General features: G+C 38.6%; 1 protein-coding gene across 1 annotated transcript in view; it reads left to right on the top strand.

Moving 5' to 3' along the window:
• Nucleotides 1-15,844, top strand: part of LOC126162581 (uncharacterized) — a 249,666-nt gene that overhangs the window by 34,401 nt on the left and 199,421 nt on the right. Inside the window, exons 4-5 of the mRNA XM_049919176.1 lie at nt 9,662-9,726; nt 12,474-12,534. Coding sequence (XP_049775133.1) covers nt 9,662-9,726; nt 12,474-12,534 — 126 coding nt within the window. The remainder of the gene's footprint in view (nt 1-9,661; nt 9,727-12,473; nt 12,535-15,844) is intronic.

Raw genomic sequence — 15,844 nt, 5'->3', positions numbered from 1 at the left:
AGTTGTTTACACACTCCCTCCTGGCAGGGCACCTACCCCCTGGACCAGCTTGGTGTGTTGAGGAAATGACTACCAGGTGGATACAGGGTTTGTCCGGAAAGTAAAGTCACTGCTGCCTCCCTGCCCTCCCTTCCCTTGTTTTTCTGTGGTAGGTTTGACAACTTAAATTCTTTGAAGTATAAACCTTCTGCATCAATACATTGTTTGTGCAATTTCCATGCAGCATAAGCTCTCTGTACTCCTCAGTTGGGACACTCTTCAGGGAAGGCGTCAAAGTAACTTTATGTTGTCCACAGATGAGAGATACTTTCTTTTAAGGTCCCTTTTTAGCTTATGAAACGAAAAAATGTCTGCTGGGGCCAGCTTGGGACTGAAGGACAGCTGGGGTACCATTGTTACGCAGATTCACGCAGGCAGTCTATGACAACAAAGGCGGTATGAGCTGGCACATTGTCGTTATGCAGTTTGCATGATGCGCAAAACTCCTTTTGGACGTATGCAACATTGTGATTCACTCTGAAGCACTACCTTGTAAAATAGAGCATTGATGGTCTGGCCAGGGGCTACAAACTCTTGGACTTCACCCAGCACTTGCTCATGCGAGCCTTCTTCTGACACGGCAGTGGCGTCATGTCGTTTCACATTCTGCCTGTTTTACCCCAGATTGTACTGAAAGATCCACGAGTCATCCTCAATGCTCATGTTGTCCAGGAAATTGGAATCATCTTCACAGAACCCCACACTTCCACTGGATGTTGCTTTTGCACGTTAGCCAAAACTCTGGCCACAAGTTTTGCTCAAATCGTCTTCGTGGCCAAGCCTTCTGACACAATCTCATGAACAACTGTTTTGGGCAGATCTGATAATGCTGACTTCAAGTGAACACCCTTCAACTGTCTGAATTAGTAACTGGCGCACATGAGACACATGGTCATCTGTTTGTGATGTTGATGGATGTCCCGCGTGAGCCTTGTTGGCAGTCAGAAGGATGACAGTTCAAACCTATGTCTGGCCATCCTGAATTAGGTTTTCCGTGATGTCCATAAATCGCTTCAGGCAAATGCCAGGATGGTTCCTTTGAAAGGACATGGTTGACTTCCTTTCCCATCCTTCCCTAAGCCAATGGACCAGTGACCTCACTATTTGCTCCCCCCCCCCTCCCCCTTGCCCCCTTGCCCCCTGCCCCCTCTCCGAATCAACCAACCAATGTTGTCAGCAACCTCCTGCCGACCTTCTCTACACATCTTGTGCCATCTTTTTGACTGTGATGTGGAAAGGCAATCATCTCTGAAGGTTTCCTGAAGCATTCCAAGAGTGTCTAACAGTGTCATGTTGAGCTTCACCCAAAGCATTATCGCATAGCATTGCTCAAAAGTTTTCCCCATCATAACATGAAACCAATCAATTATTCACAAAATTATTTAGTTGGATGGATAAAAAATTTACTCACCAAGTGGGAGCAGAACACACACACAAAAGATGGTTGTAATTGGCAAGCTTTCGGAGCCAGTGACTCCATCTCGAGACAGAAGAGTTGAAAGGGAAGGAAGAGGGGTGAAGGAAAAGGACTGGACAGATCTAGGTTAAGCGGTAGATTTCGAGAAAGTCACTCAGAACTGCGGGTCGGGGAGACTTACCACACGCGATGAGAAGGAAAGACTGAACAAAAACACTCTGCGTAGATAAGAAGAAGACTGCAAGAGACAACTAACAATACTGCTGAGCATGGGGTGTAGGACCTGTGACTTTTGACACACAAGAACAATACAGAAACTTTACAAAATCTCAGTGTCAGCCATATGACAATACAGACATGAAACGCTAATTAATACAAGAAAACAGACATGCCGTGTCTTTGTCGGGGAATGGCAACTGGCCTCCATCGCAGGTGGCGATGGGGAAGAGCTGGTCATCGGCGGGGCCCCTGGTGAAACTTCCAAGAAGGTGCAACCTGGGGCCTGGCAGGAGACACAGTGGGATCAGCGGTGCCAGTGAAACTATTGGTTGGGCTGGCAACATCAACAGTAGCAGTCATGGCAATGCTAGGTGGAACAACTGGGCCATCTGCAAGGATGATGGCAGCGACAGGACTAGGCCTGAAAGGGCCCTCAGCAAAACTAACTAGCCCACAAGGATTAATGCGAAAGTGAAAGCTGCTCTAGCAAACAAACCAATATACAGAAAAACTCTAAGACCAGACTGAAAAAACACTGAAACATGAAATGTGTGGTAGAAGACAACGTCAGAACATATTTTTTTATTGTAACCATTGAAGTATGGTAGACTGAGAGGAGAGAAGCCAACAACAACAACAAAAACAAAAATAACAACAACAACTTACTTATACATGGATACAGACTCATCACTAATAATGTGGTGGACAAGAGGAGGAGAATACAGCAGCAGTCCTGTAGGCACTATAGCTCTGTAATGCTACACAAAACCTGTTTCCTTGTTTGCCAATATAGTATCCTCGTAATGCAGAGTGACTGAAAATACTTTTAAAAGAATAATGTTATTTACAAAATGAAACTCAATTATAATGCCCTAGGATCAATATCTGCACAATTACATACAACAGAAGTACCTCTCCTGTGATGTTGTCTGTAATGTGCCTACGCAACAAACACTAGCTGTTGAGCAATTTAGTATCCTTACACTGCAGAGTGACTGAAGATACTTTTAAAAGAATAACATTATTTACAAAATGAAACTCAATTTTAGTGCTCTTGAATCAATATCCACACAAGTACATACAACAGAAATAGCTCTGCTGTGATGTTGTCTCAATGTGCATATGCAACGAACACTCACTATTGAGGCCAACATGCTGGGTTCTATTACATACAAGGTATTCTAGCTACTCATGTATCTAGGAATCTGTTCCATATGTGTGTATCTTCATTAACAGTCTGCAGTGGAGCACCACGTTAAATGTTTTTGGAAATCTAGAAATATGGAATCTGTCTGTTGCCCTTCGTCCATAGTTCACAGTCTATCATGAGAGACAAGGTAAGCTGAATTTTGCATGATTGATGCTTTCTATAGTATCCTCCTATTGCAGATATTCTTTTAAAAGAATAACGTTATATATAAAATGAAACTCAGTCATAATGTCCTTCTATGAATAACCACACAGCTACATTGGAAACAAAGACCTAGAGTGATGATAGTCAGCGTGGTATAGACATGGGATCTTACTGGGTCAGTGCTACTAGGGTGTGATGTCTGACATGTTGCTGGTGCAGACTAGGATGAACTGTGCCTTAGAGTGCTGAGGTGAAACTGCTAGTACTGCCAACTTGTAGTGCTACGATTGGACTGCTGATGTGGCTGGACAGAACTGCTCGTGCCGCCAGGTTGAGGTGTAGGGTGTAATTGACTTCACACTCTCTGGTGATCTAGATAATTGGGAGTGAATGGATATCTGCTTGGTGCTGCAAGGGCACATTGCCAGGCATAGCAAAATAGTGCTCTGCTGACAGTGCTCTCTTCTGCGACAAGCGTGCTGCCCATTAGTGAGGCTGGTGCCTCCAGATGCTATGGAGGTGATGTAACTCTGTGGTAAACAGCCCAGGCCATACAAGGAAAATATCTCGGTGTTTATATTAGCCATTCATACATGTCCTCCTGGCAGGCCGGCTGCCTGCTTGACCTACCTTGTGTGCAAGGGAAACGACTACCAGGCAGATACAACACTTTCTAAAACTTTGTTGATTCGTGGACATAGGGTTTTTGGTAGCTAGGAAATTTATTGTAGTTGACCTCCAAATATGTTTAAGAATTCTGCAGCAAACCGATGATATGGATATTGCTGTGATTTTGCGTGGTCCATTCTCTTACACGTCTTATATACATGAGTTGCCTGCACTTTTTTCTAGTTGCTTGGGACATTGTGCTTATTGAGAGATTTGTGATAATTAGAGTACTCTTTGTAAAACTGAAATTGGGATTCCATTAGGACCTGACAACTTGCTTGTTTTTAACTCTTCCAATTGTTTCTCTACACCAGGCATGTTTATTACGTCGTCCATACGGGCTATTGTGTGATGATCAAATGATGGTATGTTTGTACAATTCTTAAATGTGAAATTTAAAACTTCAGCTTTCAATTTGTTATCTTCTACTGCCACAGCTAACTGGTCAAATAACTGAAGGGAAGCCTCAGGCTAACTTAGTGATTTTACGTAGGACCAGAACATTCTCGGATTCCTTGCCATATCTTTTGCAATGGTGTGACGGTGGTAGTTATTGTATTCTTCACACACAATACTTTTTATGGATGCACGAATCTCTAGTAACCTTTGCCTGTCATCATTTACGCATTCTCTTTTGAACCAAGATGCTTCCTCAGCATTTTCCAAATTTCATAGTTGAAATGTGACAGGCATTTTCCATCCTTAATCCACTTACTAAGTTCATACTTGTCCAGAGTATGATTCACAATCTCTTTAAACTTTGCCCATAATTCCTCTGCATCCATCATACTGGAACTAAATCATGTCAGTTCATTGTCTAAGTGAGATACTCACAACTACTTATCTGCTTTTTCTTGCAGGAACACACTCCTAGCCTTCTTGACTGATTTTTTTAACTTTCATAAGCATAGTCACTATAATATCATTGTCACTAATCCCCATCTCTATAATGACATTGTCATTAAGGTCCTCTCTGTTTGTAGCTATGAGCTATAAGATATTTCCATTGTGTCTGAGCTGTCGAACTAGCTGCGCAAGTCGGTTTTCAGAAAATGTGTTCAGAAGTACTTCACAAGATGCATGCATGCCTGCCTGCCTGTCTCTTTGTTTGTGTGTCTATCTGTACCCCCTGCAATGAATCCATAGACGTCCTGGCCTATACTTGCTAGATTAAAGTCGCCTCCAACTAGTATTGCATGATCTGGGTATTTACACCCTACTGAGTCTAGACTTTCTTTGAATGACCCTAGAACTCTAGTTGAGCTAGAGGGAAAAACTTTTTCCCTTTGCAGACCTCTGACAAATCTATATGACTACAATGGCACACTGGTTTTCACGATGCATAAATTGCAAGTTCTCACGAATAGCTGGATACATTGTTTCCCATGTCAGAGGAGGACAAATAATACTACAATCTGAGATATAACCATGAGGAGAGACTACCCTTGAATTTGAAATATTCCCTCCACTCCTTGGAGTTTTTGTAGTGTCGCACCAATTTCTGCTTGCAGCCGTGGCGAGAAGTCACACACTCTTAGCAGTGTGCAAGACATATTACATGATACACTTGTTTTGTAAATTAAACCCCCTTTACTTGCTGCAACTTAATTTATTTTTCCCAGATGCATTTTGCCTTTTTCTCACTGTAAATCATCTTCAATGGGATCTAAAATGATACAGTTTTGTTATTTTTAGATTATCAAACAGTTCGCATCACGTTTTGTATGTAAATAAGTAATTACTTACAGTTTGCTGTGATCAATGTTTCCTCTCATCTGTTCTGGTCCAAATGCGTCTAGAAACAATAAACTAAGTTGCAGCCAGAAAAAGCGCATTTATTTACATAACAGATATTTCTGTGCTTGCTGTATAGGATGGCCATGCAAACAAACTTGATATTACATGATGTTCTGCTGCACAAATTTAATCTGAAACATTTATTGGTGGACCTAGATTAATTGACGGCACTGCTACCCATGTGAAATCAGTCTAAATCAGGTCACCAGCCTCGCTTTGACCCATGAGACAGGGTTAAACTTGTCACTCTCCTGAAGACAGTAATTAAGAGGTCTGTAGCTATCTGACAACTCTCAAAAAGATACAGAGATCTGACCATTGGACTGGAATCCGTATGCCATGAACGTATACATGATATCTGACTGTCTCCTAGAAACTTACTGTGGTAATCTCCACAGCAGCAGAAGAGGGGCAACTGTCTTTTCAGGAGCTGGCATGGGCTACAGTGTGTGCGATTGACTGAACTGTGCTAGTAACAATAGCCAACATGGCATTGTTGCGTTAGTACCATTAACAGCTGAAAGCAAGGGAGAACAACAGCTGTTATTTTTCCTGAGGATGTCAGCTGTACTGTTTGGCTTAATGGTGTTAGCACCTTCTTGGCTGAAATATTCTGGAGATAAAATAGGTTCCCAAGTGGATCTCCAGGTGATGACTACTTAGGAGGATGATGGATGTCATGAGGAAAAATTTACTGGTCGGTGCATAAAATATTGGATCACTTAATTGGATAGGCAGGTTAGAAAATTTAAAAATGGAAATGTACAGGTTGTAGTTAGATATAGAGGAAATTTGTGAGTGTAGTGCCAGAAGCAGAAGGATTTCTGGTTTAATGTGCATTGTCATACCAAGACAAACATGAAGCCAACACCTACCACAGTAGTACAGGTTTGATATGGCAACTAGCTCTGCGGATGATGAAGAATTGCAAGAATATGGTTGTTGTTGTTCAAGTTTTCAGTCCAAAGGGCAGTTTGATACAGTTTTCCTCACTACTCACCACACTGTGCAAGCCTCATAATTTCCTAATGACTGCTGCAACCTGCACCTATTTGAACCTGCATACTGCATTCATCTCCTGGTCTCCTCCTACAGTTTTACAGCACACGTTTTCCCCCATACTAAATGGATGATTACTTCCACCTCAGAATGTGTCCTATCAACCGGTCCCTTCTTTTAATAAAGTTGTGCTACAAATCTCTTTTTCTCCCCAGTTCTATTCAGAGCTTTCTCATTAGTTACCTGAGGCACCCATCTAATCTTCAGAATTCTTCCATAACATAAGCTTGTATTCCTTTCTTGTCTGTTCTGCCTGTGTCCACATTTCACTTCTGCACAAGGCTACACTCCAAACAAATACCTTCAAAAAAGACTTCCTAAATTTAAATTTACATTACTGTTAACAAATTTCTCTTCTTCAGAAATGCTTGTCATGCCATTGCCAGTCTGCATTTTATATCCTGTCTGCTTCAGTCATCATTATTTATTGTGCTATCCAATAGCAAAGCTCACCTACTACCTTTAGTGTCTGATTTCCTAATCTAATTCCTGCAGCATCCCCTAATGTAATGCAACTAGATGAATGTGTGATGAAATAAAGGAAATTATTCAGATACTTAAAAGAAGATGAAAATTTAACTGTGACAGATGTCTGGAATTGTGTGATAGAGAAAGGAAGAGGAGTCAAAATACAAGATAAACATGGAATGGAAGAAAGTAATGAATGGGGAGCCACCTGGTAGAATTTTGCCCAGAGCATAATTTAATCACCACTAACACTTGTTTTAAGATTTGTGGAAGGTTGTTGTATACATGAAAGGGACCTGGGGATATAATGCTAAAACGAGATTTAGAAACAAGATTTCAAACAGTAAGACATTTCCAGGTCACAGATGTGGATGCCTACCATAATTAATTGGTTATGAACTGCAGATTAAAATGCAGAAACTGCAAACAAATAGGTATTAAAGAAGATGGGACCTGGATAAACTGAAAGAACCAGTGGTTCTTGGGAGTTTGAGTCAGTATTAGGCAATGTTGGATTGACACAGTGGAAATGAATACAGTAGAAGACGAGTTGGTAACTTTGAAGAATGAAATAGTGTAGGTAGCAAAGGATCACAGGTAAAAGAAGAGGCTTAATAGAAATCATTGGGTAACACAGGTGATACTGAATGTAAGTGACAGAAGAAGAAAGTGTGAGAATGTAGGAAAAGAAAGACAATACAGTCATCTTGAAGATGAGATTGATAGGCAATGCAAAATGGATTAACAGGGAATGGCTAGAGGACAAATCTGACACTGCAGAAACATGCGTGACTAGGGGAAAGATAGATGCCAATGACAGGAAAATTAAGGGACCTTGGAGAGATAAGAAGCAGATATATCAACATCTAGTGTTAAGATGACAAGTCAGTACTAACCAAAGGTGGAAGGAATATATAGAGGGTCTGCATATGGGAGAAAAAACTTAAGGACGATATTATAGAAAGGGAAAAGGAAGTAGATAAGTATGAGATTGGAAATATGGTACTGCAAGAATACTTTGACCTAAGTGGAAACCAAGGCTCTCGAATACAGAAGATGACATTCTCTCAGAAATATTGAGTTCCGTGGGAGAGCCAGCAATTACAAAACAACTCCACCAGATGTACCAGTTATATGAGACAGGGCAAATATCTTCAGACTTCAGAAAGAATGTAACAACAATATTTCCAAAGAAGGCAGGTGGTGACAGGTGTGAATACTACTGAACCATCAATTTAATAATTCATGGTTGCAAAATATTGACACAAATTTATGGAAAAAAGGAAAAACTGATAGCTTATCTCAGCATTGGTTAGTTTGGATTCCTGAGAAATGTAGGAGTACATGCAGCAATACTGGTAACACCATTGAGACTGGTCAACAGGAGTTGCTACAAGGACCTATTACTTTTGTTGGCTGCAAGATTCAATTTTCTTGTACTACAACAGAAGTAGTCAGTGGCAATGCATGGTTAACAATTGCTGTTTTGAGAGGTACTGACTCTCCACTTGCTGGATTGGAAGCCTATAATGAGAGGGACATTATTTCTTATCGCACTTTTGCAGTTGGTGTTATACCTAACCGCAGTTATGGAACTTGTGTTGTTACTACAGACAAGCCGTTTTCATTGTACACAAGGAATCGCAGGAGGATTAATGCAAATGAGAAGATTAATGTTTGGTGCAAGTTGTCTGGTGTATTAACTAAGTTAGGTTGAAAAAAAGGCAAACGACCATCCATAGAAGTTGTAGATTTAGAGAGAACTTGTGAAAATGTTGACTGGGCTATGCTTTTCAAAATTCTGAAGGGATCAGAAATAAAATACAGAGCATGAAAGTTTATTTGCAACTTGCCCAGAAACCAGACTGTAGTTGTAAGAGTTCAAGGACATGTAAGGGAAGCAGTGGTTGAGATGGGAGTGAGGCAGGGTTGCAGCTTATCCCTGATGTTATTCAATCTGTAAAATACGCAAGCTGCAAAGGAAACAAAAGAAAAGTTTGGAGAAAAAATTAACGATCAGGAGAAATAAATTAAAACTTTGAGGTTTAAGGATGACATGGTAATTCTCTGAGACAGCAAAGGACAGAACAAATGACCTGGAAGAGCAGTTGAATGGAATGGGTGGTTTCATGAAAAAAGATTATAAGATGAACATCAACAAAAATGTAATGGAATGTATCGAAGTTAAATCAAGTTATGCCGAGGAATTGGATTAGGAAATGAGATACTAAAAGGTGCAAATAAGTTTTGGTGTTTGGGCAGCAAAATAAATGATAATGGCCAAGGTAATGAAGGTATGAAATGTAGACTGACAATAATAAGTAAAAAATTTCTGAAAATGATGAATTTGTTAATATCTAACACAAATTTAAATTTGGGAGCAAAATTTATTTTTTACTAAAAAGAAAGTAAAGAGAGTTGATTTGTGAAAATTAAACATCAGCATAAAAGAATCTGTTACACTGGAAGAATTTTCACATAACCTGGAGTTATTCATAACAATAATGGCAACAAACAAACATAAGTGCTAAAGACTGTTTATGCCAAGTATTTTGTGAAATTATCTGTCACTTTTATTGCAGCTGTGTAGTTGTTGTTGATAGTTTTTAGTTTTATGTATTTATTTATTTTTTCTCCAGAAACCTAGAAACATTGGATGAAAGCAGCCCAAGTTCCCTTCTCATAGAAGAGCTTCCGCTTTGTGGTAAGTGTAAAAAAAGTAGCACCTCTTCATGTTCCAGTACATTGTTTGAAGTTGTGTTATATATATGGGATGTATCATAATTAATGGCGTAGACACATACAGTTAAAAGTCACAATACTAGAAGCAAAAAAAGTCTCAGTAAACATGGGGTCAAAAATGCATACCTTAAGAGCTACGAGCAATTTTTCATCTTTGCTACTGTGAAGCAAATCTCTTCTACTGCAAGCTCTTTGCTTTCCACATTTTGAGAAGTAGTAGTATGGACCAAAACAAGAAAAAATGTCCAGTAAACATTTGCTCTGGGCATAACTTGTAAACAATATCATATAAATTATTATTGATGACGAATTACACTCAAATATTGAAATGTATTCCTGAAATTTAACTGAACTGTAATAGGTAAAGAAGTATAACATAAGGTGGCATATGAAAATTTGCCAGACTGAGACATGAACCCAGATTTCTCGCTTATCGTGAGTAGTCGCTTTACTGCTTAGGCTATCTGAGCTTGCTCCCCAGATATGTAAATATATATAAAGCGAAGCGGGCTTGTGATGAAAATGATAGTAATCGTCTGTGACTTCTTATTGTCTTGATTCTAAAACCTGAACAGGAATCGAGATCTGCGAGTCTGGGTAAATGAATCAGTAACTTATGAGACGATATGTGCGTGACACGTGGAAGTTTGGGTCAATCCAGGGAGCGTGCTTGGATAGCCTAAGTGGTAAGACAATTGTACCTGATAAGTGAGAAATCTAGATTTGAGTCCTGGTCTGGCACAAAGTTTCAGATGTCACTTTAGGTAGTATCTATTTCAGTTAAGTTGAATTTCAGGAATAAATTTCAATATGGTTTAAACAAAAGAAAATCCACGCTGGAAAAATGGCAATATTATGAAAAGAATAGTTTGCTATTCACCTTATAAAGGAAATGTTAAGTCACAGACAGGCACACGAAAAAGATGGCTTAACATATGAGATTTGGCCAAAAGGACTTCTTGTAAAGTACAAGACACTCACATTCACGCAAGTGCACACATGACCACTGTCGTTGACCTCTGATGCCAGACTGCGAGCTGCTGAGAACAGCAATCTAGGTGATGGGGATGAGCATTGTGTGTTTTCTACTTTAGAAGAAGGCATTTTGGCTGAAAGCTCACATGTACAGAAGTCCTTTTGGTGTGCCTGTGAGCAACTTAGCGTCTCTTCTGTATGGTGAGTAGCAATATATCCTTTTCGTAGTATTGTCAATATGATTTAAAGATATTCAGGAAGAAAACAAAACCATTGATATAACAAGAAGGGACCTGCAAAGAACAAATACTGCTGTAAATGATAAAATAATATGATTAATTTATCCGTTCTAATTTTTAGGCAGGAATTTATTTTATTCATATTAAAATTACTTATAAAAAAGCTGCAGTATAGTTCAGGATTACAATTGTATTTAGATTAAATTTACTTTCATTCCAATTGATCCGTAGTGAGGAGATCCTCCAGGATGTGAAACATGTGAAATAAGTATGTAACAGACAAAACATAAATGCAAACTAGGACTGGCTACAGTCCCATTCTAGTTTTGACAGTGAAATTACTTAGATTAGTCCAAGGCTGTAGACCAGACTGGTGCAGAAATTGTGGTATTAAACAAAAGCAGAGCATTTATAGCATGAGGAATAAAATTTGTGGCAACAGAAGAAAATAAAGTGAGCACATTATAAAAACAAACATAAATGTAATATTTGAAGGGTACTAAGAAAGAGTGGAATAAAGTTTTAGCATAGTAAGAAATTGATGTTTTGCAGTTAGGTGTTGTACCTGTGACCTAAAGGGAAGATAGTGATGATGTTTAAAGGCTTTTATATATAATTTCCATACATCAGAATGTAAGTGTGCAAATACCTAAATGTTGAGGAATGTTGTATTTTATGTTCCACTTTGTTCACTTGAATATTGGTGCTGTTGAGTTAGCTGTTAGGAGGTCACTTTGTTTTGCATGGCTTTTTATCTGATGCATTAGACATGATACAAACTATGATACCATGAAAGGAACAGTGATTACTCACTTTTCATATAACACCACCACCTAACTAATTGGAGGAATTTGTTGAGCTTTGTGTATACATATTCCTCAGGATGTTTCACCTTTGTCTTGTGATAATCGTGGACCGTAGCTTCATATTTGTGTGATGAGCATCCTTGTAGCTTTTACCTTTATTGGAATAATTGTGTTTACGGTCTGTCTTGCATTTTAAACATACAGTATTTGTTTGTTATATGGTCTGTATTAATATCTTTCTCACATCGCCATGAATCACCAGTGACATTGTTAAGTATGATTGTAAAAGTGTACTAGTTCTTGATATTCATTTGAAGACATTTTGCACTATGTCTTGCATTCTTGATCCGTAACTGTTACCCAACAAAAGGACTTAATTTATGTTTTTGTGATGGGTTACTGAGCTTGCCTTACAATTTGTAATTAGTCCTGTCAGGCTGCATTTGATGTCTCTGGATTTGCTTTATATTTTTACCAAAGGTTTCAAGCACACTATAGTTGTTTGAAGTAGCAAAAATAATGTTAGAAGGATTATAGAATTTAAAATTTTTCATGATTTGACCTGGATTTACATTTACCCTTTATACATGTGTATTCTATGGATAACACTTTATTACAGTAATATGATCTGTCCATAACATACTATGCAGAATTGAAATGTGTTGTCTATTCCTGATGATTTTTTGCAGAATCTGGGCCACTTAATATGTCAACTCATAGTTCTGACAGTCCTGAAAGGATCACCAAAAGGTAAGCAATGTTGCTCTGTTTTCAGTTAGTCATATAACGATCATCAAAATGGTGGTCCAACATTCATATGGTATATCCGATTTGGGGTTTAATGTATGGCAGTGGTAAAGGTATTTTTGGTTTTAGAGTTAAATTACATACAGTGTTCCAGAAACCATAGTGAGATCATCAAGGACATAAAAATGTTAGAAAAGCAGAAATATGTAATATACATATATATTTCCCTCAAAAATTCCTAGGGGGGGGATGTGGGAAAAAAATCATATTTGTTGTCTACACGCCAATTATAAAACTTACCACAAACATTTAAAAGTGTAAATAGTTATGCACATAATTTAATACCAAGACTACTGTAGCTAAGCATCATCTAAAACAAAATCAGTCTGCAAGACACAGAGGCAGCATTACTGTACTGAAGCTGTGCTAAAATCCTGTGTAGTTCTGTGACGTAGCAAAACCAATTCATATAATTATGGGTATTCGTAGGTGGGAGAGTTGGAGTTGGCCATCAATAAATCCTTTATCCTCCTCTCAAACTGCAATTTATTACCACCTAACTTGTTTTAGCTGCTTGTAAGCTCTTGAAAGAGTGTATTCCTTGATAATGGGCACCTTTCTGGACCAAAGTAAGCAATTCAAGTCTCACTGAAGACTGTTCTTATTCTTGTTGATTACATGAAATGGGCTGTTGGTTTGAAAGAGAGAGATTAGTTATGGAAAATTTCAACAAGGAACAAATATACTGAGAAGCAGTAATTAGTTCTTTGAATAGGCTACTTCAAGTCATTCTTGAAAGTGCACAACAAATAATTTGTATTACATTCTTTCAGTCCCCCGAAACTTCAGCTTGGCATTATGAGTAACTGGTACACAAAATAATGTATTGTATGACATTACAGAATGGAAATAAGCAAAGTATGCCAGCTTTTTTATTGTTACGTTGCAGGAGTGCATTTGCAACAAAAAATTGTTTTGACATTTCAGCAATTTTATTAGATGCCACTCCAGCTGAATTTGTCATCAACTTTTAATTCCTAGAATTTAACACTGGCAACCTCTTCTGTCATTATTTCCTCATATTATGCACATATTCTGGGTGGAAATCTCTTGCAGCCTCTGAAAGGCACGTAGTGAGTCTTTTTCACTTCTTAATGACAGCTAATTGTTTGCAAACTGTTTATCAATATCCATGTAAGTATCAGTAGCTGCCCTTTCTAAAACTACATTTGATTTGCTGCTTATTGCAACAGTTCCATCATCTGAAGAACAAATCCCTTATTCATCTTCCTTTAGCAGCTGGATAAAACCACCAGTGTGGAGGGAGGTGTCTGAGTGTAATAGAGAGATATGTGAAGACAAGAGAGCCAAAGACATCACGGAAGTAAGGGTCTGGGTAAGAATGTGATTTGGTCAGAGGAAATAGAAATGAAGGTAATGAGACACAATGGCACTGATGAAATGTTGGAATAATTTGCTGGTGGTATCTGACTGGAATGATTAGATCTGTTTGACAGACCTTAACAAGATAAAAACTTTTGTTAAATACAGTTTGTCAGAGTAAAACAGTGTGTTCATATTTAGCCACAGCAACACAAAAGATTATCTAACAAATGAGACATCTTATAACAGCAGATGATGTTGAGGCTTTGCCAGAAGTTTTGTCATCATGTTTGCCAGCATTTGGTCGGAAGGTATGTACTCCACAATGACTTGGGATGACTATTTTTTCTCTTATAAAGTGGTCTCTTGTGCCTACTTGTTAGGTTTGGCTCTTGTAACCACTAGTCTTAGGCAAGTCGATTGCAACTTTGTTGACACATAGTAATGTGATAGGATCATTCTTGGGGTTTGAAGTTACTCCACTGTCTAACCTCCTAATATTCTGAGGTTTGAGCCATATACCATATTCTGCCTCAGTTGTGGATACAGATACTGTTGGCTGTGTCTTATCGGCCAAGATATCATTGCTCCTTGATATTTAAACAGATACCCAGATGTTCACTTTCTGAATCTCTAGCACAGTCTGAATCACAGTAATGTGGCAGTCCCCTGCTTTTGAAAACAATAGCTTCATATTTTTGATATCTTTTAGATATTTAAAAATCCTTTTAACTGCCTGCCTGTGCAATATGCCCAGGTTATTACAAAAAATGGTTGACAATTATTATTAAATAAAGTAGGCCCAGTCTTGTTTCTGACTGAGCATAAATTGAACTCCCTGTTGCTTTGAAATAGGATATATTACAAATAGCTTCTTACTCTTTCTCTGTTTTTGGACTCATATCATGAATGAGCACTTGGTTATTGTCCAGTGGTGTAGATATCAGTTTATGTTCTTTCATACTGAATCTGTTGAGTATTTGCTCCACATAGAGTATGTGGTCTCTCTACAAATAACCTTCTTTGCTGTTCCTAGTGATTTGGATACCTAATCATTTAGATAGTCGTTTCACCAATATCATTTTTGTAGTAGATACAATAGTCAGCTGTCAATCTTTCGAAATTTAGATTCAACAGTGTATTGTCTGACTTCAAGTTCCATCAGCAACGACCTTGTTTCAGTCCATACCCTACCTTTTTAGTCTTTTAATACCAGCATCTTTCACTGTATTTGTAACTGGATATACTCCTGGAACTTTCATACAAATCTCTTCATTTAAGTCACCTTGTAAGAAAGCTGTGACATCTAAGTGATCAATGTAAAGATCATGTTTAGCAGTCATAGCAGATAAATATCTTAATGAGTTATATATTACAATTGGTACATATGTTTCATCATAGTCCAGCCCTTTCTTCTGAGCTCAATCTTTTACTGCTAGCTATGCTTAACAAAATACAGTATGGCCTTTCAAATCTATCTTAGTTTTAAACTCCCATATGTGGTTGTCTTTGTGAGGCTGAAACTCTTCCTGTATTCCTTTCTGCCAGTTTTCAGCATTGCCTGACATGCTTGCTTTTTCCAGTGACAGGGGATCAGAGTCAGTTGACTGTTTAGACTGGTAAGTTACTAAGTCATGCAACAACTTTGGTTTGGTATTTTTGATGACTTTCAAATTCACTCGAGGTACTGCAGTTGCTTATAATAATAATAATAATAAACCCCGTGGAGGCCCGGGAAAAGAATAGGCCTCCGGTATGTTCTGCCACTCGTAAAAGGCGATGAAAAGAACAAACCACTAATAGTGCTAACCCCACTTTTAGTGTGATTAGTTGGTTCAGGACAGAACTAATGAAGCCTCGGACAAGCGCTGTCATGGTCGGGGACGACGCTTGAACCCTTTGCCCGCCCGCAATGGTAACAACACTGCTA

This window comes from Schistocerca cancellata, chromosome 2, assembly GCF_023864275.1.
Source record: "Schistocerca cancellata isolate TAMUIC-IGC-003103 chromosome 2, iqSchCanc2.1, whole genome shotgun sequence".
Taxonomy (NCBI): Eukaryota; Metazoa; Arthropoda; class Insecta; order Orthoptera; family Acrididae; genus Schistocerca; species Schistocerca cancellata.
The sequence above is the reverse complement of the archived record's forward strand: the minus strand, read 5'-3'. Positions and strand labels throughout refer to the sequence as shown.